The 16756-nt window shown below is 41.7% G+C and overlaps 1 protein-coding gene and 1 long non-coding RNA gene across 4 annotated transcripts in view; one reads left to right on the top strand and one right to left on the bottom strand.

The window, feature by feature from the left end:
• LOC137951571 (MADS-box transcription factor 23-like) overlaps positions 1-16756 on the top strand; it is a 66044-nt gene that overhangs the window by 45766 nt on the left and 3522 nt on the right. For both annotated transcript variants that reach the window (XM_068798327.1, XM_068798329.1), the window contains exon 3: positions 5242-5303. In XM_068798327.1, the coding sequence (XP_068654428.1) occupies positions 5242-5303 (62 nt within the window). The remainder of the gene's footprint in view (positions 1-5241; positions 5304-16756) is intronic.
• The window catches only part of LOC137951572 (uncharacterized), a 62956-nt gene that overhangs the window by 31316 nt on the left and 14884 nt on the right, over positions 1-16756 (bottom strand). The gene's annotated exons all lie outside the window — the stretch shown is intronic.

A 16756-nucleotide genomic window follows, 5' to 3' on the forward strand; every position in this document is an offset into this window, starting at 1 on the left:
TTATACCTGAGCCCCAGCAGAGACAAAACACTCCTCTGAGGCCATTTCTCCCCCCCACCAGCCCTTCCCTTCCCTCGAAATTACCTAACCCAGCCATTCAAAACCTCTTTTCAGAACACCATGCTCCTACACACCTTCTTCCTTCAGAAAAATCCAAAACCATCCAAATCCCTCCAAACTTGCTCCATAAAGGGCGACAATCTCTGACCCACTCTATCCTAGTCCACACCTCCTCCAGTATCGTCAAGTCAAGCATACTTCAATGGCTAACTAATGAGCTTCACCTCCCCTACACACCCAGAATTTCCTACCTCAACCCCCATTCCTGACTTGTTCACTTTGAAACCCAGCAAGAGTCTTCTACGGCCCTTGCTCTCACACCCCACACCCCCTTGGGCATCATTGGGATATCAGAATGGCTCTCCTTGACTCCTAGTCAATTTGGGCAATGGGCTACAGTCACACCCCACAGTCCTCAAACCCCTCAAACCACCACTCAAATAATGAACTCTCCCCCTCCACCACCTCCGAGATATTTCCCACCCCAAAATTCTTCCTCCTCCCCTACCACCTACCAGCGGCGGAATAGAGATCAGCCAAGACAGCTTCTCCAGGATGGTCCCAGTGCTAATTCCTAATACCCCTGCAATCCAGAGATAGGGGACTTCATCCTTCCAGAGACGGGTGAAAAAGCTCAGAAGTATGTGGCTGCTCTTCAGATAGAACAACAAAAATTCGACCCAGAAACCTGGGCACAGATAGTGGAACTTGCCAAGATGTTGGGCAGTGTTTACACGGAGACCCTTAGGGAAGATAACCACCTGTCTGAGAAGTCCAAGAAGAAGACTAGTGATCAATGATCATTATCTCTTGGAATGTTAGAGGAATTGAATCCGTGCATCGTCGTGCCGCAATTCGGAACATCCTTGCCTCTACCAAGGCAATTGTTGCCATTCTTCAAGAAACCAAGGCGGCTTCTCTGCCCCTTGGATATATCCGCGAATTGTGGCCTCAAATGGAGCCTGGATGGATTTTTGTGGATGCAATTGGATCGGTTGGTGGCATTATGATTGTGTGGGACACTACTACCATTGAGGTGATTGATCGTTGTTGTGGCACTTACTCCCTCGGAATCAAATTGAGAGACAAAGGATCGGGGAACATTTGGTGCCTTGTGGGTATGCATGGTCCTACTAGACACACCATGAGAGAAATCTCTTTTAGGATGACCTTGAGAGGACTTGTCAGAGGTGGCCCATTCCTTTGATGCTTGCGGGAGATTTCAATGTTACCCGCTTCTGCCACGAGAAATCTCCGCCCTCCCGGAGAATCACTACCTCCATGAGGCTATTTGCAGACTTTATTGGTTGTTATTGCAGACTTTATTGGCTGTTGTTGTAGACTTTATTGGCTGTTGGGATCTTGACGAGGTTACCCTATCTGGGAAGACCTCACTTGGTCAAATGGCAGACAGTCCCCCGTCCTCTCCAAGCTTGACCGCTTCTTAGCCAACAACGACTGGCTTCAGTTATACAGCAATGCCGCAGGCAAAGTCCTCAATAGGGTTGTTTCTGACCATTGGCTGATTATGATAGATTCCCACTTCGGACTCACAGGTGAACTTTTTTGCAGAATTATACTCTGATGGCCAGCTAGTTCACCCTTTCTTCGAAAGGGTTCATCTCCAGGCTATTCCTTCGGCCACAGGTAGTCTCATAGAGCTCCCTTTCTCCAGTAAGGAAATTGAAAAAGCAGCATTGGGTCTTTCTTTGGATCGTGCTCCAGGTCCGGATGGTTTCAATGGGGAATTCTATCGCCGATGTTGGCCCTTCATCATAGACGACATTGCCTGCATTGTCCACTCGTTCTATCAGCATGGCATTAGATATAGGAGCATCAGAGCTTCGTTTATTGCCCTCATCCCTAAAAAAGAAGGGGCAGAAATTCCATCTGACTTTCGGCCGATCAGCCTCACCACCAGTGCTTGCGCGCCTCCTTGCCAATCGCCTCAAGGCGGTTCTCCCTATTGCAATCCATCATGGCCAAAGTGTTTTTATCAAGGGAAGAAATATATTAGACTCGGTCATGGCATGTCACGAGCTCATCCACCATTTTAAGACTTTAAAGCTTCCCAGATTCATCCTGAAGCTTGATTTTGAGAAAGCCTTTGACAGAGTTAATTGGAAGCTTTAGGACGCTCTCCTGGGGAAGTGGGATTCGGGGTAAAATGGCGCTTCTGGATTCAAAGTTGCATCTCCTCTGCAAGCTACTCCATTCTTCTCAACGGAACGGCTTGTAGTTATTTTAAGGGATCCAGGGGAATCAGGCAGGGAGACCCCCTTTCCCCTTTGCTCTTCAATGTGGTAGCGGAATACCTATCATCTTTGATCTATTCGGCCAAAAATCTAGGTTGGATCCTCCCCACAACGGATTGTGCAGCCTTTGATGTGCCAATCCTTCAGTTTGCAAACGATACAATTTGCTTTGGGGTTGGTACTATGGATCAGATTCGAAAACTACGTGCTTTATTGGGACTATTTGAATTGGCTTTTGGTCAGAACATTAACTGGAAGAAAACCACCTTCCTTGGCTATCATATTGACTCTCATGTGCTTCAGGGAATGGCTGAATATTTGGGGTACTCAATGGAAAATTTGCCAGCTACATATCTTGGACTACCACTCTTTGACTCTCGGCCTTCGACGACGCTGTTGTCCCCACTTATTGAGAAATTTGAGAAGAGACTAGCTACTTGGAGGGGCAAGCTGTTATTTACGGCTGGGCGTCTCACTCTCCTCAAGTCTTGTTTGGCAGGACTACCAAACTATTTATTATCATTCATGCACTGTCTGGCCTCAGTTTGCAACAAGATTGATGCCATCCATCGATGCTTTCTCTGGAGAGGATCAGAGGACACCTTCAGATACCATTTGGTGAGTTGGAAGGATATTTGCATGCCCCGAAATCGGGGTAGTTTAGGCATACGGCCTACGAAGGAGATGAACAATGCCCTTTTGCTCAAATGGATTTGGAACTTCAACATCAAGCATAACAGCCTATGGGGTGAGATATGGTCAGGTTCTATCTTCAACCTTTGGGTGCCTGGTGGAGGAAGGATGGCGCTATTCAGCTCCTATCCCTGATATAGAAATCAATTCAAAAGCTCTTCCCAATATTTAGAGATGCAACTGTCTTTCACACAAGAAATGGAAGGACCCTTCTCTTTTGGTTGGACGAATGGTGTGACCCCCGCCCCCTCTCTGAGGATTTCCCGGGGCTATCTAGGGTGGCGAGGGATCTCTCTTGCTCAGTGGCTGATTCTTGGAGAGATCACTCATGGAGTCTTACATTTCGCCGGGGATTAAATGACGAGGTAACCACTTTTTGCTCTCCTATCCAGACTCGGCAATACTACTATTTGTGAGCATGCAGTTGATAAACTGATATGGAAGCCCAGCATTAATGGCCGATTCACAGTTACATCCGCCTACTCTCACATTAGAAAACAAGATTACAACATGCATGAGCACAAGGCAAACCTGGCATGGAAGCTTTCAGCGCCTAATAAAATCAAATTCTTCGTGTGGACGGCCATCAGGGAACAAATCCTCACCTCTGACAACCTCCATAAAAGAGGTTACACCGCCCCCAATCGTACTTGTCCCCTTTTTTGTGTGTGCGATGAGACAGTCCAACATGTTCTCTTACATTGCGACATTTCATGGCAAGTCTGGATGAAGATATTTCAGAAGATTGGTCTCCAAATGGGGCTACATCAGGACCTTTTTGACACTTTTGAGATGGTTATGGGGATGCGCCTTCCTAAGCTAGGCAAGATAATTCCCTTGGCATGCCTTGCGCATGTCCCATGGTGTATATGGCTAGAGCGAAACAACCGGAGATTCAATTCCAAGGCTAGCAACCCGGATAATATAGTTTCTCAGGTAGTGGGCCTTATCTCGAGCTGGCTACATTCTAGGAAGGAGTTTGTTTCTCTATCGGGCGTCTCCCTTCGAGAAAATTGGGGTTTGATAGCGCACATGGCGGGCCCTCATAGGAATTTGGTTATGGCCACCTGAGATCCTCCCCCTTACCACTGCATCAAACTCAATTTTGATGGCAATGATTTAGGCTGTCCTGGGCCGACTGGAGCTGGTGGTGTTTTTAGAGATAGCAGTGGAGACCCTATTTTATCCTATGCAGGGCCGGAGTGAGTGCGCTTCTGTTCGGCCTCCAAATACTGCTCTTCTTTTCGGTATCGCTAATTCAAATACTACTGGAGTGAGTGCTCTTCTGTTCGGCCTCCAAATCTTTAAAGAGCGGCTCCATGGCAAGCTGATTATTGAAGGTCATTCAAAGACTGTCATCAGTTGGTGTTCAAAAGAAAGCTCCCCTCCTTGGCGCCACTGACCAATCATTAATTGTATTGCTGACATTGTGTCATCCATTTATTGTAATTGGAACCTCGTTCCTAGATCAACCAATTCTTTGGCTGATAAATTGGCAAAATTCGAAACCTCCCAGCAATCTCTCATTGTTTGGGAAGGTTTCCCCTCGTGTAATCAGCTCGTTTGAGCTCTCATAATAAAATTCAACATCATTTCAAAAAAAAAAAAAAGTAACTAAAAAACTATTATCATAGCTCTTATACAGGCTGGTAGTAAGCAACATTCTGGTTACACAAGTTTATTTTCATTCATTACAAACCAAGAACAAATAATGTTATTTAAAGGGGATGAATTCTAGCCTATAGCCTTGGGAGCAAGGTTAAAAAAAGCCAGCCTTGAAAAGAGAGAGAGAGAGAGAGAGAGAGAGAGAAAGATTGCAAGCAAGAGCAATAGTTTCAGCAGTTAGCATCTTTCAGTGAGATACTATCAGCGGGTTCCATCACTATTAAGCACAAATACAACTTCCCATTCTATGTACATTAGCCCTACAACAGATAGTATCTTGGTAGTTCCCATGCCTCTTGAACTTCGTTACACGTAACTTTTATTCTTCTTTTCTTTAACTGTTATATTAGCAAAAACAATGTTTAACTAAGAAAAAGTCGAATCAAGATCCACCATGAAACAACTGACTTCAAAGAATAACAAAGCAGACAATATTGTTTATCTGAGTGTTCAATGAGGATCAGTGCCATATACTATAGCTTCCTAGTCAGAATTTTCTTTCTTATCTATCAAAGTTACTTGTCTGAACATTCTTATTCTAGACTATTGAAAGCATTCTGTTCTACAGTTTTGGCAAAAGGAGGCAGCCAGCTTAAGACAGCAGTTACAGCATTTGCAAGAAAATCACCGGTACAGTGTTTTGATCCCAACCTTAACTCAGCACAGAGTTTTACATGGATATTTGACTTCATATGATACAGCTTTAAACAAATAACTGTCTATGTAGTATGTAGTTACAAGTAGGAATGAAGGATTGCACAAAGAAAAGCAAAGATATGAAAGCTTAGGGGCATCAACAGGCAATTGAACATGCTTACCCTGATTAAGATCAGAATGAATGGAATCCAATTGTTTTCTTTCAGGTTTAACAGGTTTAATCTGATTAAGTGAAAATAATATACGGATCAGCAAGAAAAAGAAGCATAATTAACAAGAGCGCTCATCTAATGGAGCCATGAAAAGTCATGATGTTAGAATCAGACTGGACTAGCAGAAAACCAAACAGGAACCATGGTCCTCTTCGGTTCTTTAGTAGCCTAAACCAATGTTCTGTAAAGAACCAGTTGACTTGGCAAGATGTACCAGTTCAACCAGTAAATAGATGAAATCCAACCACAATGACACAGTTTTTACTTAAAAAATACAAATATGAGTTAGAAAATTTGCATAAAATTCAAGATAGGAGATAAGGGGCCATTGAAGCCATCACCTCTCGCTAGCATAGACAGCACTCCAACTTTACCACATGAGGCTTTTGAGTATAAAATGACCTATGTTCTTATCCATGTTATATGTTACTAAAAATAGACCAATACAAGTCCAACCAGTATCTGAGCCAGGTTAAACTAGAACCAGCCAAACCACATCCAAGCCTAAAAACACTGTATAAGAAAATATGGAATCAGGGGTATTTTGGTCATTATATGTATTTTGTGTGTGTATATATATATTTCATATATGCATATATATTATATTCATGAATTCTATTGGCTAGCAAGTTCATGGGATAGTGATACATCAATCTTATTATGTTTTTGGTTTCATTTTTAGCTTTATATGGCTATATTGACTTGGCCACCGTTCAGAACATGGCAGACTATCTCGGATGCTCTTTGGCCTCCCCTCCTTCCACCTACCTCGGACTTCCTCAGTTTAACAACAGGTCAAATAAGAATCTCTGGACTCCTCTAGTGGACAGGATTGAGTAGCGCCTTGCCAATTGGTGAGGAAAGCTCCTCACTATAGCTGGAAGACTCATTTTGCTCAACTCAGGTATTGCGGTCCTCCCCAACTAGTATCTCTCTTTCATGCACTGCTTGGCATCCATCTCCAACCGCATTGAAACCATTAAGAAACATTTTCTTTGGAGAGGATCTGATGAAACCTTTAGATATCACCTTTGTCAGTTGGAATGATGTCTGCCTACTACACCCTCTTGGTAGTCTTAGCATCCGCCTCACAAAGGACATGAATCGTGCCTTACTACTCAAATGGATTGGAAACTCAAGACTTTTCCTAACAGCCTCTAGAGACCCATGGTTGCATCCAAGCTTCATTGGCCGGGAGTGAGGTGTGTCAGAGTAGTTCCGTCCACTCTTGTTAGTGTTTGTGGTCTGAGTTAGGTATTTGGCTTCCCGCACCTTAAACGGCTAGTCTTTTCGGGTTGTATTGGCTAGGTATCTGACTAAGAACTCTGAAGTTAAGCGAGCCTGAGCGAGAGTAATCTTAGGATGGGTGACCTCCTGGAAAGTTGCTAGGCGTTTGACATAGTATTAGAGCTAGGCACACCACGGCCCGCGTTCGTATCCCGTGAGAAACGGCTCCAGAATGGGCTGGGTGGGTGTCAGAGTGGTTCCATCCTCTCTTGTTAGAGTCTGTGGTTTGAGTTAGGTACTTGGCTTTCCGCACCTTAAACGGCTAGTCTTTTCGGGTTGTATTGGCTAGGTATCTGACTAAGAACTCTGAAGTTAAGCGAGCCTGAGCGAGAGTAATCTTAGGATGGGTGACCTCCTGGGAAGTTGCTAGGCGTTTGACATGGTGGACTATAGGAGCAAGCCGTCGCAGATTGTCACCAATCTGGAAGTTCCTCACTCCCCTCCTTCCTTTGTTTGAATCTGTTGTGCGCTTCTTCATTGGCAGTGGTCGCAAACTCCTCTTTTGGAAAGATTGATGGTGCGTAGAAAACCATTCAGAGACGCCTTCAGCTCCATATTCCCTATCACCCTTCATCAAGATGCCCCAATTGCAAAAGCCCGTGACAATTCTGCATGGAACTTCTACTTCCGGCGTGGCTTCAATGACATTGAGACCACCAAGCAATGCGGTCTCCTATCAGAATTGGAATCTGTTGTGATCAGGCCCCATATGCCCAACAAGCTTCTTTAGCCGCCTGCTGAGAACGGTTGCTTCTCGGTCTCCTTGGCCTTTTCCCGCATCTGGGGATGGACCTCCAGCTCTGCTAAGAATGCTGCTGCTGCTGCCAGGAAACTTTCAACACCATAGAAAATCAGGTTCTTTGTTTGGACAGCAATTACAAGCAGGATCCTTATAGCTTACAACCTTCACAGACGTGGCCACCTTAGCCTGGACAGCCTTTTGTCCCCTTTGCAGTACTTGCGACAAATCAGCCAGCCACCTTCTCCTCCACTAACACACTACTCCTGGAGGGTCTAGATGGCTATGTTCCAACGCAAAAGTACCCCCCCTCCACCCCAGCCTAGTGTTATCAAGCTCAATTTTGATGGTAATGCATTCGAATGCCCCAGAGTCGCTGGTATTGCTAGTGTCTTCCGCGACTCTACCTGCTCGACTATCATCTCCTATTCGGGCCCTTTGGGAATTGTGGACTTGACCTCAGCTGAACTCTTTACTTTCCTTCAAGGCCACATCATTTTTAAAGACAACCTTTCTAGCCACCTTCTCATTGAAGGCGACTCCAAAGTGGTCATTGGCTGGTGCTCCGGTTGGCTTCCCCCCTTTGGAGGCATTGGTCCATTCTATACTCTATTTTCGACATTACCTCTGTAATTTCTTGTTCTTGGAGCCATGTACCCCAATCAGCAAACTCTTTTGCTGACAAGCTTGCTAAAATCGGGGCCTCCCTCCAATCTCTCATTGTTAAGGGAGGACCCCCTTAATGTAATGTTCTTCTCTTTTGTTTCTCCTTAATAAAATCCAGCACCATTTAAAAAAAAGGACAATTTTGTCTTATTAGTTGTTTGTTCTCTTAAACGACCCAATAAAAGAGATTAGGGACTGAATTGATACCTAACAGCTGCTGCCCTTCCAGCAGCCTTCTTCTCCCTCTTTTCTCCCTTTCATTTCTTCCTCCTCTTATCTTTACTTCTTTATTATACAATTTACATGGTGTCAAAGCGACAAAGTTCAAGCTTGGGAAGTTCTGCAAAATCTTAGTTCTTCCTTTTTTTAAAGCTAGCGACTTCTACAAGGAGGAATTCTATAGATCTATTCTTCTGAGTATATAAAGGTCAAATCCCCTTTTTCATTGTGGCATAATCACTTGGTTGATGGCTTGAATTGCCTATTGAGCAGTTATTATATGTTACTGTGCCCCTAGATTCACTTGGCTACTAACTCTTGTGCTAAATTAGGTCCCTCCTCCCTTGATGTATTTTCTTGCTTTCCTTTGAAATGAAATCATCACCGTTTCAAAAACAAATATGTTATTGCGCCCTTAGAGGTTTTTCTCCTATCTCTTCTTCGCTCTAGAGCAGATTTGGACCCACACTTGTCTAAGTCTGTGTAATGCCTATGCAGCATAATTATTTGGAAGGGTTGTACTGTTTTGGGTCTCAAATTTGTTATGATTGTAATTGAAGTATTAAATTTGGTTTCTAGGGCTTGTAATATACACCCTAAGTTTGATTTCTGAGAGTGGGGACCACCTAAAACCTATGCAAGTGAGGTTTTGCTAATCGAGTGTATTTCTAGACTGTTCTTGGTGTGATTGTTTATTGGCTATTATCTTATCTGGTTGTGGTAGAAATGGCTGATGTTGAAGAGATTGTTACTCCCAACTCCTCCGGAAATTCTAGAAGGAAAGACGCTCATTCTATTCGAATTAAGTTCAATGAAATTAAATGGGAAAAACTGCTTCAATTGGTCAAGATTGGTAAGTATATTTTTAAAAGCCAAGAGAAAGGCTAAGTACCTTAAGGATGATGCTCTTAATCCTATGACAGACAACTGAGAGGCAAAAGACAGTCAGGTAAATGACTTGGCTTGTTAATAGTATAGAATCTAAATTTAGTGACCTAGTGATGAGTTGTGAGACTTCTAAGCAAATTTGGATTATTCTAGAATCCATCTTATCTTAGGAGAGCAATTTATCCAAAATGTATGATTTGTATACCTAGTATTGCAGTATGCGATAGGGCAACCATTTTGTTACTGAATACTTTACTCGAATGCGAGGAGGCAACCATTCTGTTATTGACTACTTTACTAAGATGCAAGGTGTCTTGCGGGAGATTAGTGCATTTCATCCTTTACTACAAATGCATATCAATTACCATAAGAAAAAAACAAATTCAAGTAGCACATTTCCTAGAAGGACTTGGATTATAGGAGATATGTCCACAATGGAAGAATCATTCTTCTAATAAGTGCTAGGATAAATTCGAAAAACTAGCATGGGCCTGTTCTAATGTAATTGAAGGTGATAAAGTGTCTTCTAATGAAACTTAGGGAGAAATTCAGCAATTACTTCAGTGATTGGGATAATTGTTGTCCACATCATCATCCCTCACATCACAAGATACCGGATGCTCTTCCACAGCGAGTTCCACCATGGCAAACACAAGTATGATTGCACAACATGGGTCATCTAGTTCCTCATGGATCATTGATTTCAGAGCATCCACACATATGTCAAGTATGCCCACCTTATTATCATATCTACTTCCTTCACATTCATATCAAACTGTCACGTTAGCTGAAGAGTCCACCTCAGAGGTTCAAGGTGAGGGTATTGTAAAAACTACTCCACACATGCCACTATTGCACGTCTTATTTATTCCAAAATTTCTCATTAATCTCTTGTCAATAAGTAATACTAATAAGTTTGTGATGTTTCATAACCTTTTACCCTACATCTTGTGTTTTTCAGGATTTGCAAAGGAATAAGACAATTGGCTCCGGGCAAGAGAAATGTGGGCTCTACTTTCTGGATGGTGTATCTATCCTAAAGGTTGTGGCACTCTTAACAAACACTTCACCATATTAGTGGCACCTGCACTTGGGTCATCCATCTCCAACTACGCTACGCCACTTCTTTCATTCTTTGTCGTTCGACTATCATTCGAGTTTGAATCTATCAACTTGAGAAGCATCATAGAGCTAGTTTTTCAGCTAGTTCTAGTCAAAGTTTCAACCTTTTTGAGTTAGTTACCTCTGATGTATGGGGGGCCTATGTCGAGTCTCAAGTATATTTGGTTTCAACTATTTTTGTGTCCTTTATAGATGATTTAAGAAGAGTAACATGGGTGTATCTCCTTCAAAATAAATCAAAAGTTTTTTATGTATTTACAAAGTTTTCGATGAAATAAAAACATAATTTGGGCTTCCATTCGCATTTTTTGTACAAATAATAGTCTAGAGCTTTTCAACCTAAAGTTCAATTCCTTCAATGACTTGCATGGAATCATCCATCAAACTTCATGTGTAAACACCCCTCAACAAAATGGGATTGTTGAAAGAAAAAATAAAAATCTACTTGAGGTCACCCGCTTATTGTTATTTCATAAGCATGTTCGTTTGTATTCTTGGGGTGATGCAATCTTAACCTCATGTTATTTGATTAATCATATGTCATCTTTTATTGTACGGGGATGTATTCCTATACAAGTGTTAAAACCTCATTGCAAGGTATTTGATGTATGTCCTAGAGTGTTTGGTTTCACATGTTTTGTTCATTTACTTGGTAACACTAGAAACAAATTGTCCCCTCTTTCCATTAAATGTGTCTTGTCTTGAAACGAAGATACAGTCTTTTGATTACTCAATTGTGTGTAATTTATGGTATGACTCCAACCCAGCGTGGGCGCATGTGGGTGCAATTGGCCATTCTGGGGGCATTATTGTCATCTGGGATCCAACTGCTTTTGATGCTATTTCCGTCCTTCCGGGACGATACTCAATCGATATCCAGCTCCGGGATCACAACCTCGGTACTTCTTGGGCTCTAGCTGGCATATATGGGCCTACTCGTTACCGTGACCGAGCATCTTTCTGGGAGGAAATCTTTCAGCTTGTCCAATTGTGGGACCTCCCTTGGCTCATTGGAGGAGACTTCAATGTGACATTACTTTGCTCTGACAAAAGTCCTCCTGCCTCCCGAACCTCATCAACCATGAGAGCTTTTTCTGATTTTATCAATAGTGTGGCTTTTTCCGAGGCTCCTCTATCGGGGAAAAAATTCACCTGGACAAATTGTCAGAACCCCCCCATTTTGTCTAAATTGGACAGATTTTTTGCCAATATAGAATGGAACCTCCTTTTTCCCAACACCTCTGGCCAAGTCCTAAACAAAATAGGATCTGACCATTGGCCTATCCAACTCAATTCTCGGCCTGTTGCATGGGAAAGATCTCCCTTTCGGTTTGAGAATGCCTGGGTATTAACCAAGGCTTTCATCCCTTCTTTGAAATCGTGGTGGCTCGAATTGGAAAATCATCCGAACCCGAGCTGGGCCCTCCCTCGGAAACTCAAAGCCCTCAAGACAAAGATCAGAATGTGGGATAAAAATCACCGAGTTTCTGCTGCTTCCCAGAAAGATTCGATTCACCGCCGCATTTCTGAGCTGGATCTACTGGAGGAACAAAGGTTAATCTCTCCTACTGATTTTTTTATTAGAAATAATTTAAATGCTGAATACCGTACGTTTCTTCATTCTGAATCTGTCCGTTGGAAACAACGTTCAAGATTTCGTTGGATGGCTGAGGGTGATGGAAATACAAAGTTTTTCCATTCCATCGCCTCGGCCAGGAGGAGGACTAACTGTATCACTGCTCTCTGTAACGGAGACCAAGTGGTAACGGATAGTGCCTCCATTTCTAACCTTTTGTTGAAGTATTTCTCAGAGCTATATTCAGAAGTCAGTTTCAGAAGACCAAAAATCCATCAGCTCGACTTCGAGCGCATCTCAACTGAAGACGCTGTTGATCTTGAAAAACCATTCTCCTCAGAAGAAATTGAACGGGTTGTGCTTGGCCTTCCTAAAGATAAAGCCCCCGGACCAGATGGCTTTAATGGTGAGTTTTATCACTATTTTTGGGATCTGTTAAAAAATAATGTATGTGCCTTCGTTCATAATTTTCACCAAGTGGGAATTACTCACTCTGGAATCAGCGCATCTTTTATTGCACTTATTCCTAAAAAAACAAATTCGGAGGAGCCTAAAGATTTTCGGCCTATTAGCCTCACTTCCAGTTCATATAAAATTATTGGACGTCTATTGGCTAAACGGCTAAAAGTTGTCCTTTACAAGGTAATTAATCCTTGTCAAAGTGCTTTTATCCGAGACAGAAACATCCTGTACTCTTCTCTAACTGCTCATGAACTTCTTGATTCGTTCAAAAATCTTCCCTTCCTAGGTTTGTTCTGAAAATTGATTTTGAGAAAGCCTTTGACCAGGTTGATTGGAAACTGGTGGATTATCTTTTTGACCGTATGGGTTTTGGTACAAGATGGAAATTTTGGATGAGGAGCTGTATTTCCTCTCCTTCTTATTCTGTTTTGGTAAATAGGAAACCCTGAGGATATTTCAAAGCCTCTAGGGGGATCAGACAAGGAGACCCCCTTTCTCCATTTATTTTTACTCTCATTGGAGAATACCTTACCTCTATGATCCGGTTTGCTAAACGTTCGGGTTGGCTCAGTCCTATTTTTTCTGATCCAATCCAAGACGTTCCCATTTTTCAGTTTGCAGATGATTCTATTTTTTTTGGAGAAGGGTCCATGAGACAAATAAAACACATGAAAGCAATCTTGAACATCTTTGAAATGACGTCTGGTCAAAAGATAAGTTGGGAAAAAACAACAATCTTTGGATTTAATATTGATGCATCTATTCTCAACTCAATGGCGAACTATCTGGGTTGTAAGGTAGCATCAGTTCTGAGTACATATCTGGGCTTACCTTTGACTCCTTTCCTGCCTTCGAAAAATTCCTGGTTTCCGGTTGTTGAGAGGCTTGAGAAGCGTCTGGCTTCTTGGAAAGGAAAATTTTTATCCAGAGCTGGTAAACTGGTTCTAATTAAATCATGCCTTCATGGAATTCCATCCTATTTCTGATCTTTGTACCATTGTCCAGCTTCTATTCGGGATAGAATTGAATTCTTGAAAAGAAGATTTTTATGGGATGGGCCAAATGGGGAAAAAAAGTTTAATCTTGTAAAATGGGTAGATGTTTGTAAACCAATTGTAATGGGGGGCCTCAGGATTCGCGACGTTGCTACCACCAACAAGTCTCTGCTATTAAAGTGGTTTTGGAAGTTCAACATGCAACCCAATCTACTGTGGCGCCGAATGGTTGCAATTAATTCCGGAAAAGAGAATGGCTGGTGGACGGATGGGGGAAGATTTTACAAGTTATCCCCTGTTTGGAAGAAAATTGCCAAACTCTTACCTACCTTCAAATCTGCCGTCAAATGCTATATTGGGAGTGGTACAAATACTCTATTCTGGTCGGATTGGTGGATCGGGGCTAGTTGTTTAGAGGAAAGTTATCCTCTTTTATTCCAACTGTCAAGATCTCGTAGCTCAATGATTTCTGACCATTGGCAGTCTTCGGGTGGTTGGAATCTTCATCTCAGGCGGGCGTTAAATGACTCTGAAGCTGTTGAAGCTACTGGTCTGATCAATTTACTTTCTGGTGTGGCCTTAAAAAATTCTGTCGATACACTCATCTGGACGCCCAACAAACAAGGTATGTTCTCTACAGCCTCAACGTACCATCATATGATTTCATACCCGCCTCTCCACGCAGAACATCCTGCTGCTTTTGCATGGTCGCTCCCGATTCCTCCTCGCATCAAATTTTTCATCTGGACGGTATGTCGTAAGAAAATCTTAACTTCTGACGCTTTGCAAAGACGAGGCAATAATATTTCCAATCAAGAATGCCCATTTTGCAACACATCTCCTGAAACAACAGATCACACGCTTCTACATTGCGAATATGCTCATAAGATTTGGACCGAATTAATGGACAAAATAGGTTTATTATATTGCCCTTCGCAAGATTTGCAAAACACTATTTTAACTTTGGTTAGCTCTCGTCTTCCGAAGTTAGGGAAAATCTTAATATCTTGTTGTGTTGGACACATTGCGTGGAATTTATGGAAAGAAAGAAACAATCGCAAATTCAATCAGAAAGCTATTCCTCGGAATATTCTTTGTGATCAGATAGTCGGTCAAGTTAGCTCTTGGGTTCTCCTTCGCAAAGAATTATGTGATCTAAGAGCAACAAATATGAGGGAAAATTGGAGAAATGTTGCAAAAATGTCTCTTACTTCGAAGGTTCCTATTATGTTAGAATGGACTAGACCTCCTCCTGGACACTTTAAATTAAATTTTGATGGAAGTGCTTTCGGGTGTCCGGGCCCAGCTGGATTTGGTGGAGTAATTCACGATGATCAAGCGAATCTTCTCTTCACTTATACGGGTCCAATTGGAGTGTCAGACTCTACTTGTGTGGAATTACATGGCTTGCTCAACGGGCTGAAGCTCTTCAAACAAAAAAAGGACGGTGCACTCTTGATTGAAGGGGACTCTCAAGTCATTATAAACTGGTGCTCCAAGCCATCAAAACCTCCTTGGCGTCATTGGAAGATTTTTTATGAAATTTGTAATTTAACTTCTGTTTTATTATGTACTTGGAAACATGTTCCAAGATCCGCTAATCATTTAGCCGATGTTCAAGCTAAAAAAGGCGTTACCCTCCAACATCTTGTTGTGGAGGAAATGTTTTTTTAGTCTCTAGGTTTGTATTTTTTCTTTTGAATACATTTACAACTCTTCTCAAAAAAAATGTGTCTTGTTGGGTTACTTATGTTGTCATAAGGGATACAAGTGCTAGAATCCTATTACAAGGAAAACTTATATTTCTGTTGATGTTACATTTTTTAGAGTACGCCTTACTTCACGTCATCTTGTGAGTCTCCATCAGTTACATTGAATCTAGTTAAGGAGAATTCAGATGTTTGCAACCCAATTCCTATAGTTGTTGAGGATATTTCAAGTGTAGGTACCACACATGTGCATCCACGACCATCGCCTTCAAAGCCACAGCAAGTGTATCAATGACATTGTTCAACACCATGACCAACATCAACAAGACCTTCTCTAGTCCAGCCCTCGCATTCTTCACCGGCAGAATCTAAACTCTCTTATTTAAACTTACCCATTATGCCTCGAAAACAAAAAGGTCATGTACTTCTCGTCCAATATCCAAATATGTCCTTTAATTTTTTTTTGTTACCTTCTTATAAATCCTTTACCTTGTCTTTGTCTACTTCTTCTATTCCTCACACGATGCAGAATGCCTTCATGAAAATAAGCTATGGAAGAGGAGAAGGAAGCCTTAGACTCTAGGATATATGGACGCTTTATAACCCACCTAAGGGAGCTGCCATTGTAGGGATGTCAATGGGTGTACCATTAAATAGAAAAAAGACTAATGTGAACATCAAAAGGTATAAAGCTCAATTGGTCACAAAATGATGCACCCATACTTATTATATTGAGATGTTTGAGATTCTTCCCAATTGTCTGTCTTCCATCTGTTAGAATTTTAGTTTCTAAGGCAATCAATAAAGGATAGCCCTTACATCAACTAGATATCAAAAACACCTTCCTTTATGGTAATTTCCAGGAGGAAGTATATATGGAGCAACTTCTTAAGTATGTTGCTCAAGAAGAGACCGGGAAGGTGTGAAATTAAAGAAGGCTATTTATGGGCTTAAACAGAGTTCAAGGCTTGGTTCAAAAAGTTTAACAAGGTAGTTAAGAATTTTGGTCTCATGAGAAGCCATTATGATGATTCCATGTTTGTGTTGAGGAGACAACCTAGGGTTGTTGTTGTTGTTGTATACTTGGATGATATTGTGTTATCAGGGAGTGATCCTACGAGAAACCAAGTAAAAAAGTATTTGGTGAAACATTTTTAGACAAAGGATTTAGGCAGCTAAAATATTTCCTTAGTATTAAGGTAACCCAAAGTCAAAAAGGTATTATCCTATCTCAGAGGAAGTACATATTTGTACCTTTTAAATATGTTAAAAAAGTATAGTCTATTGGGTGCACATCCAGAGGTTAGAGAAAGCACAAGTGTGTATAATTTCTCTTGTAAACTATTTTATCTTTATAGTGGATTACTGCAACGACAGAAGACAGGACATAGTCTCACCTTGAGGCGAACCTGTATAAATCTTGTTGTTTGTTTTTCGTGCTTATTTTTTTCCTTCTTCCACGATTATTATTATTGTTCTTGTTAATTTGGAATTAGAGCGTCTAATTCCTAACAACCAAAGCGTTGAGCTTAAGGATAGACCACAGTACAA

The sequence above is a fragment of the Aristolochia californica genome, unplaced genomic scaffold, assembly GCF_029961685.1.
Source record: "Aristolochia californica isolate CCGP_79_NKW_82.1479 unplaced genomic scaffold, dmAriCali1.0.hap1 SCAF_15, whole genome shotgun sequence".
In the NCBI taxonomy this organism is placed as follows: domain Eukaryota; kingdom Viridiplantae; phylum Streptophyta; class Magnoliopsida; order Piperales; family Aristolochiaceae; genus Aristolochia; species Aristolochia californica.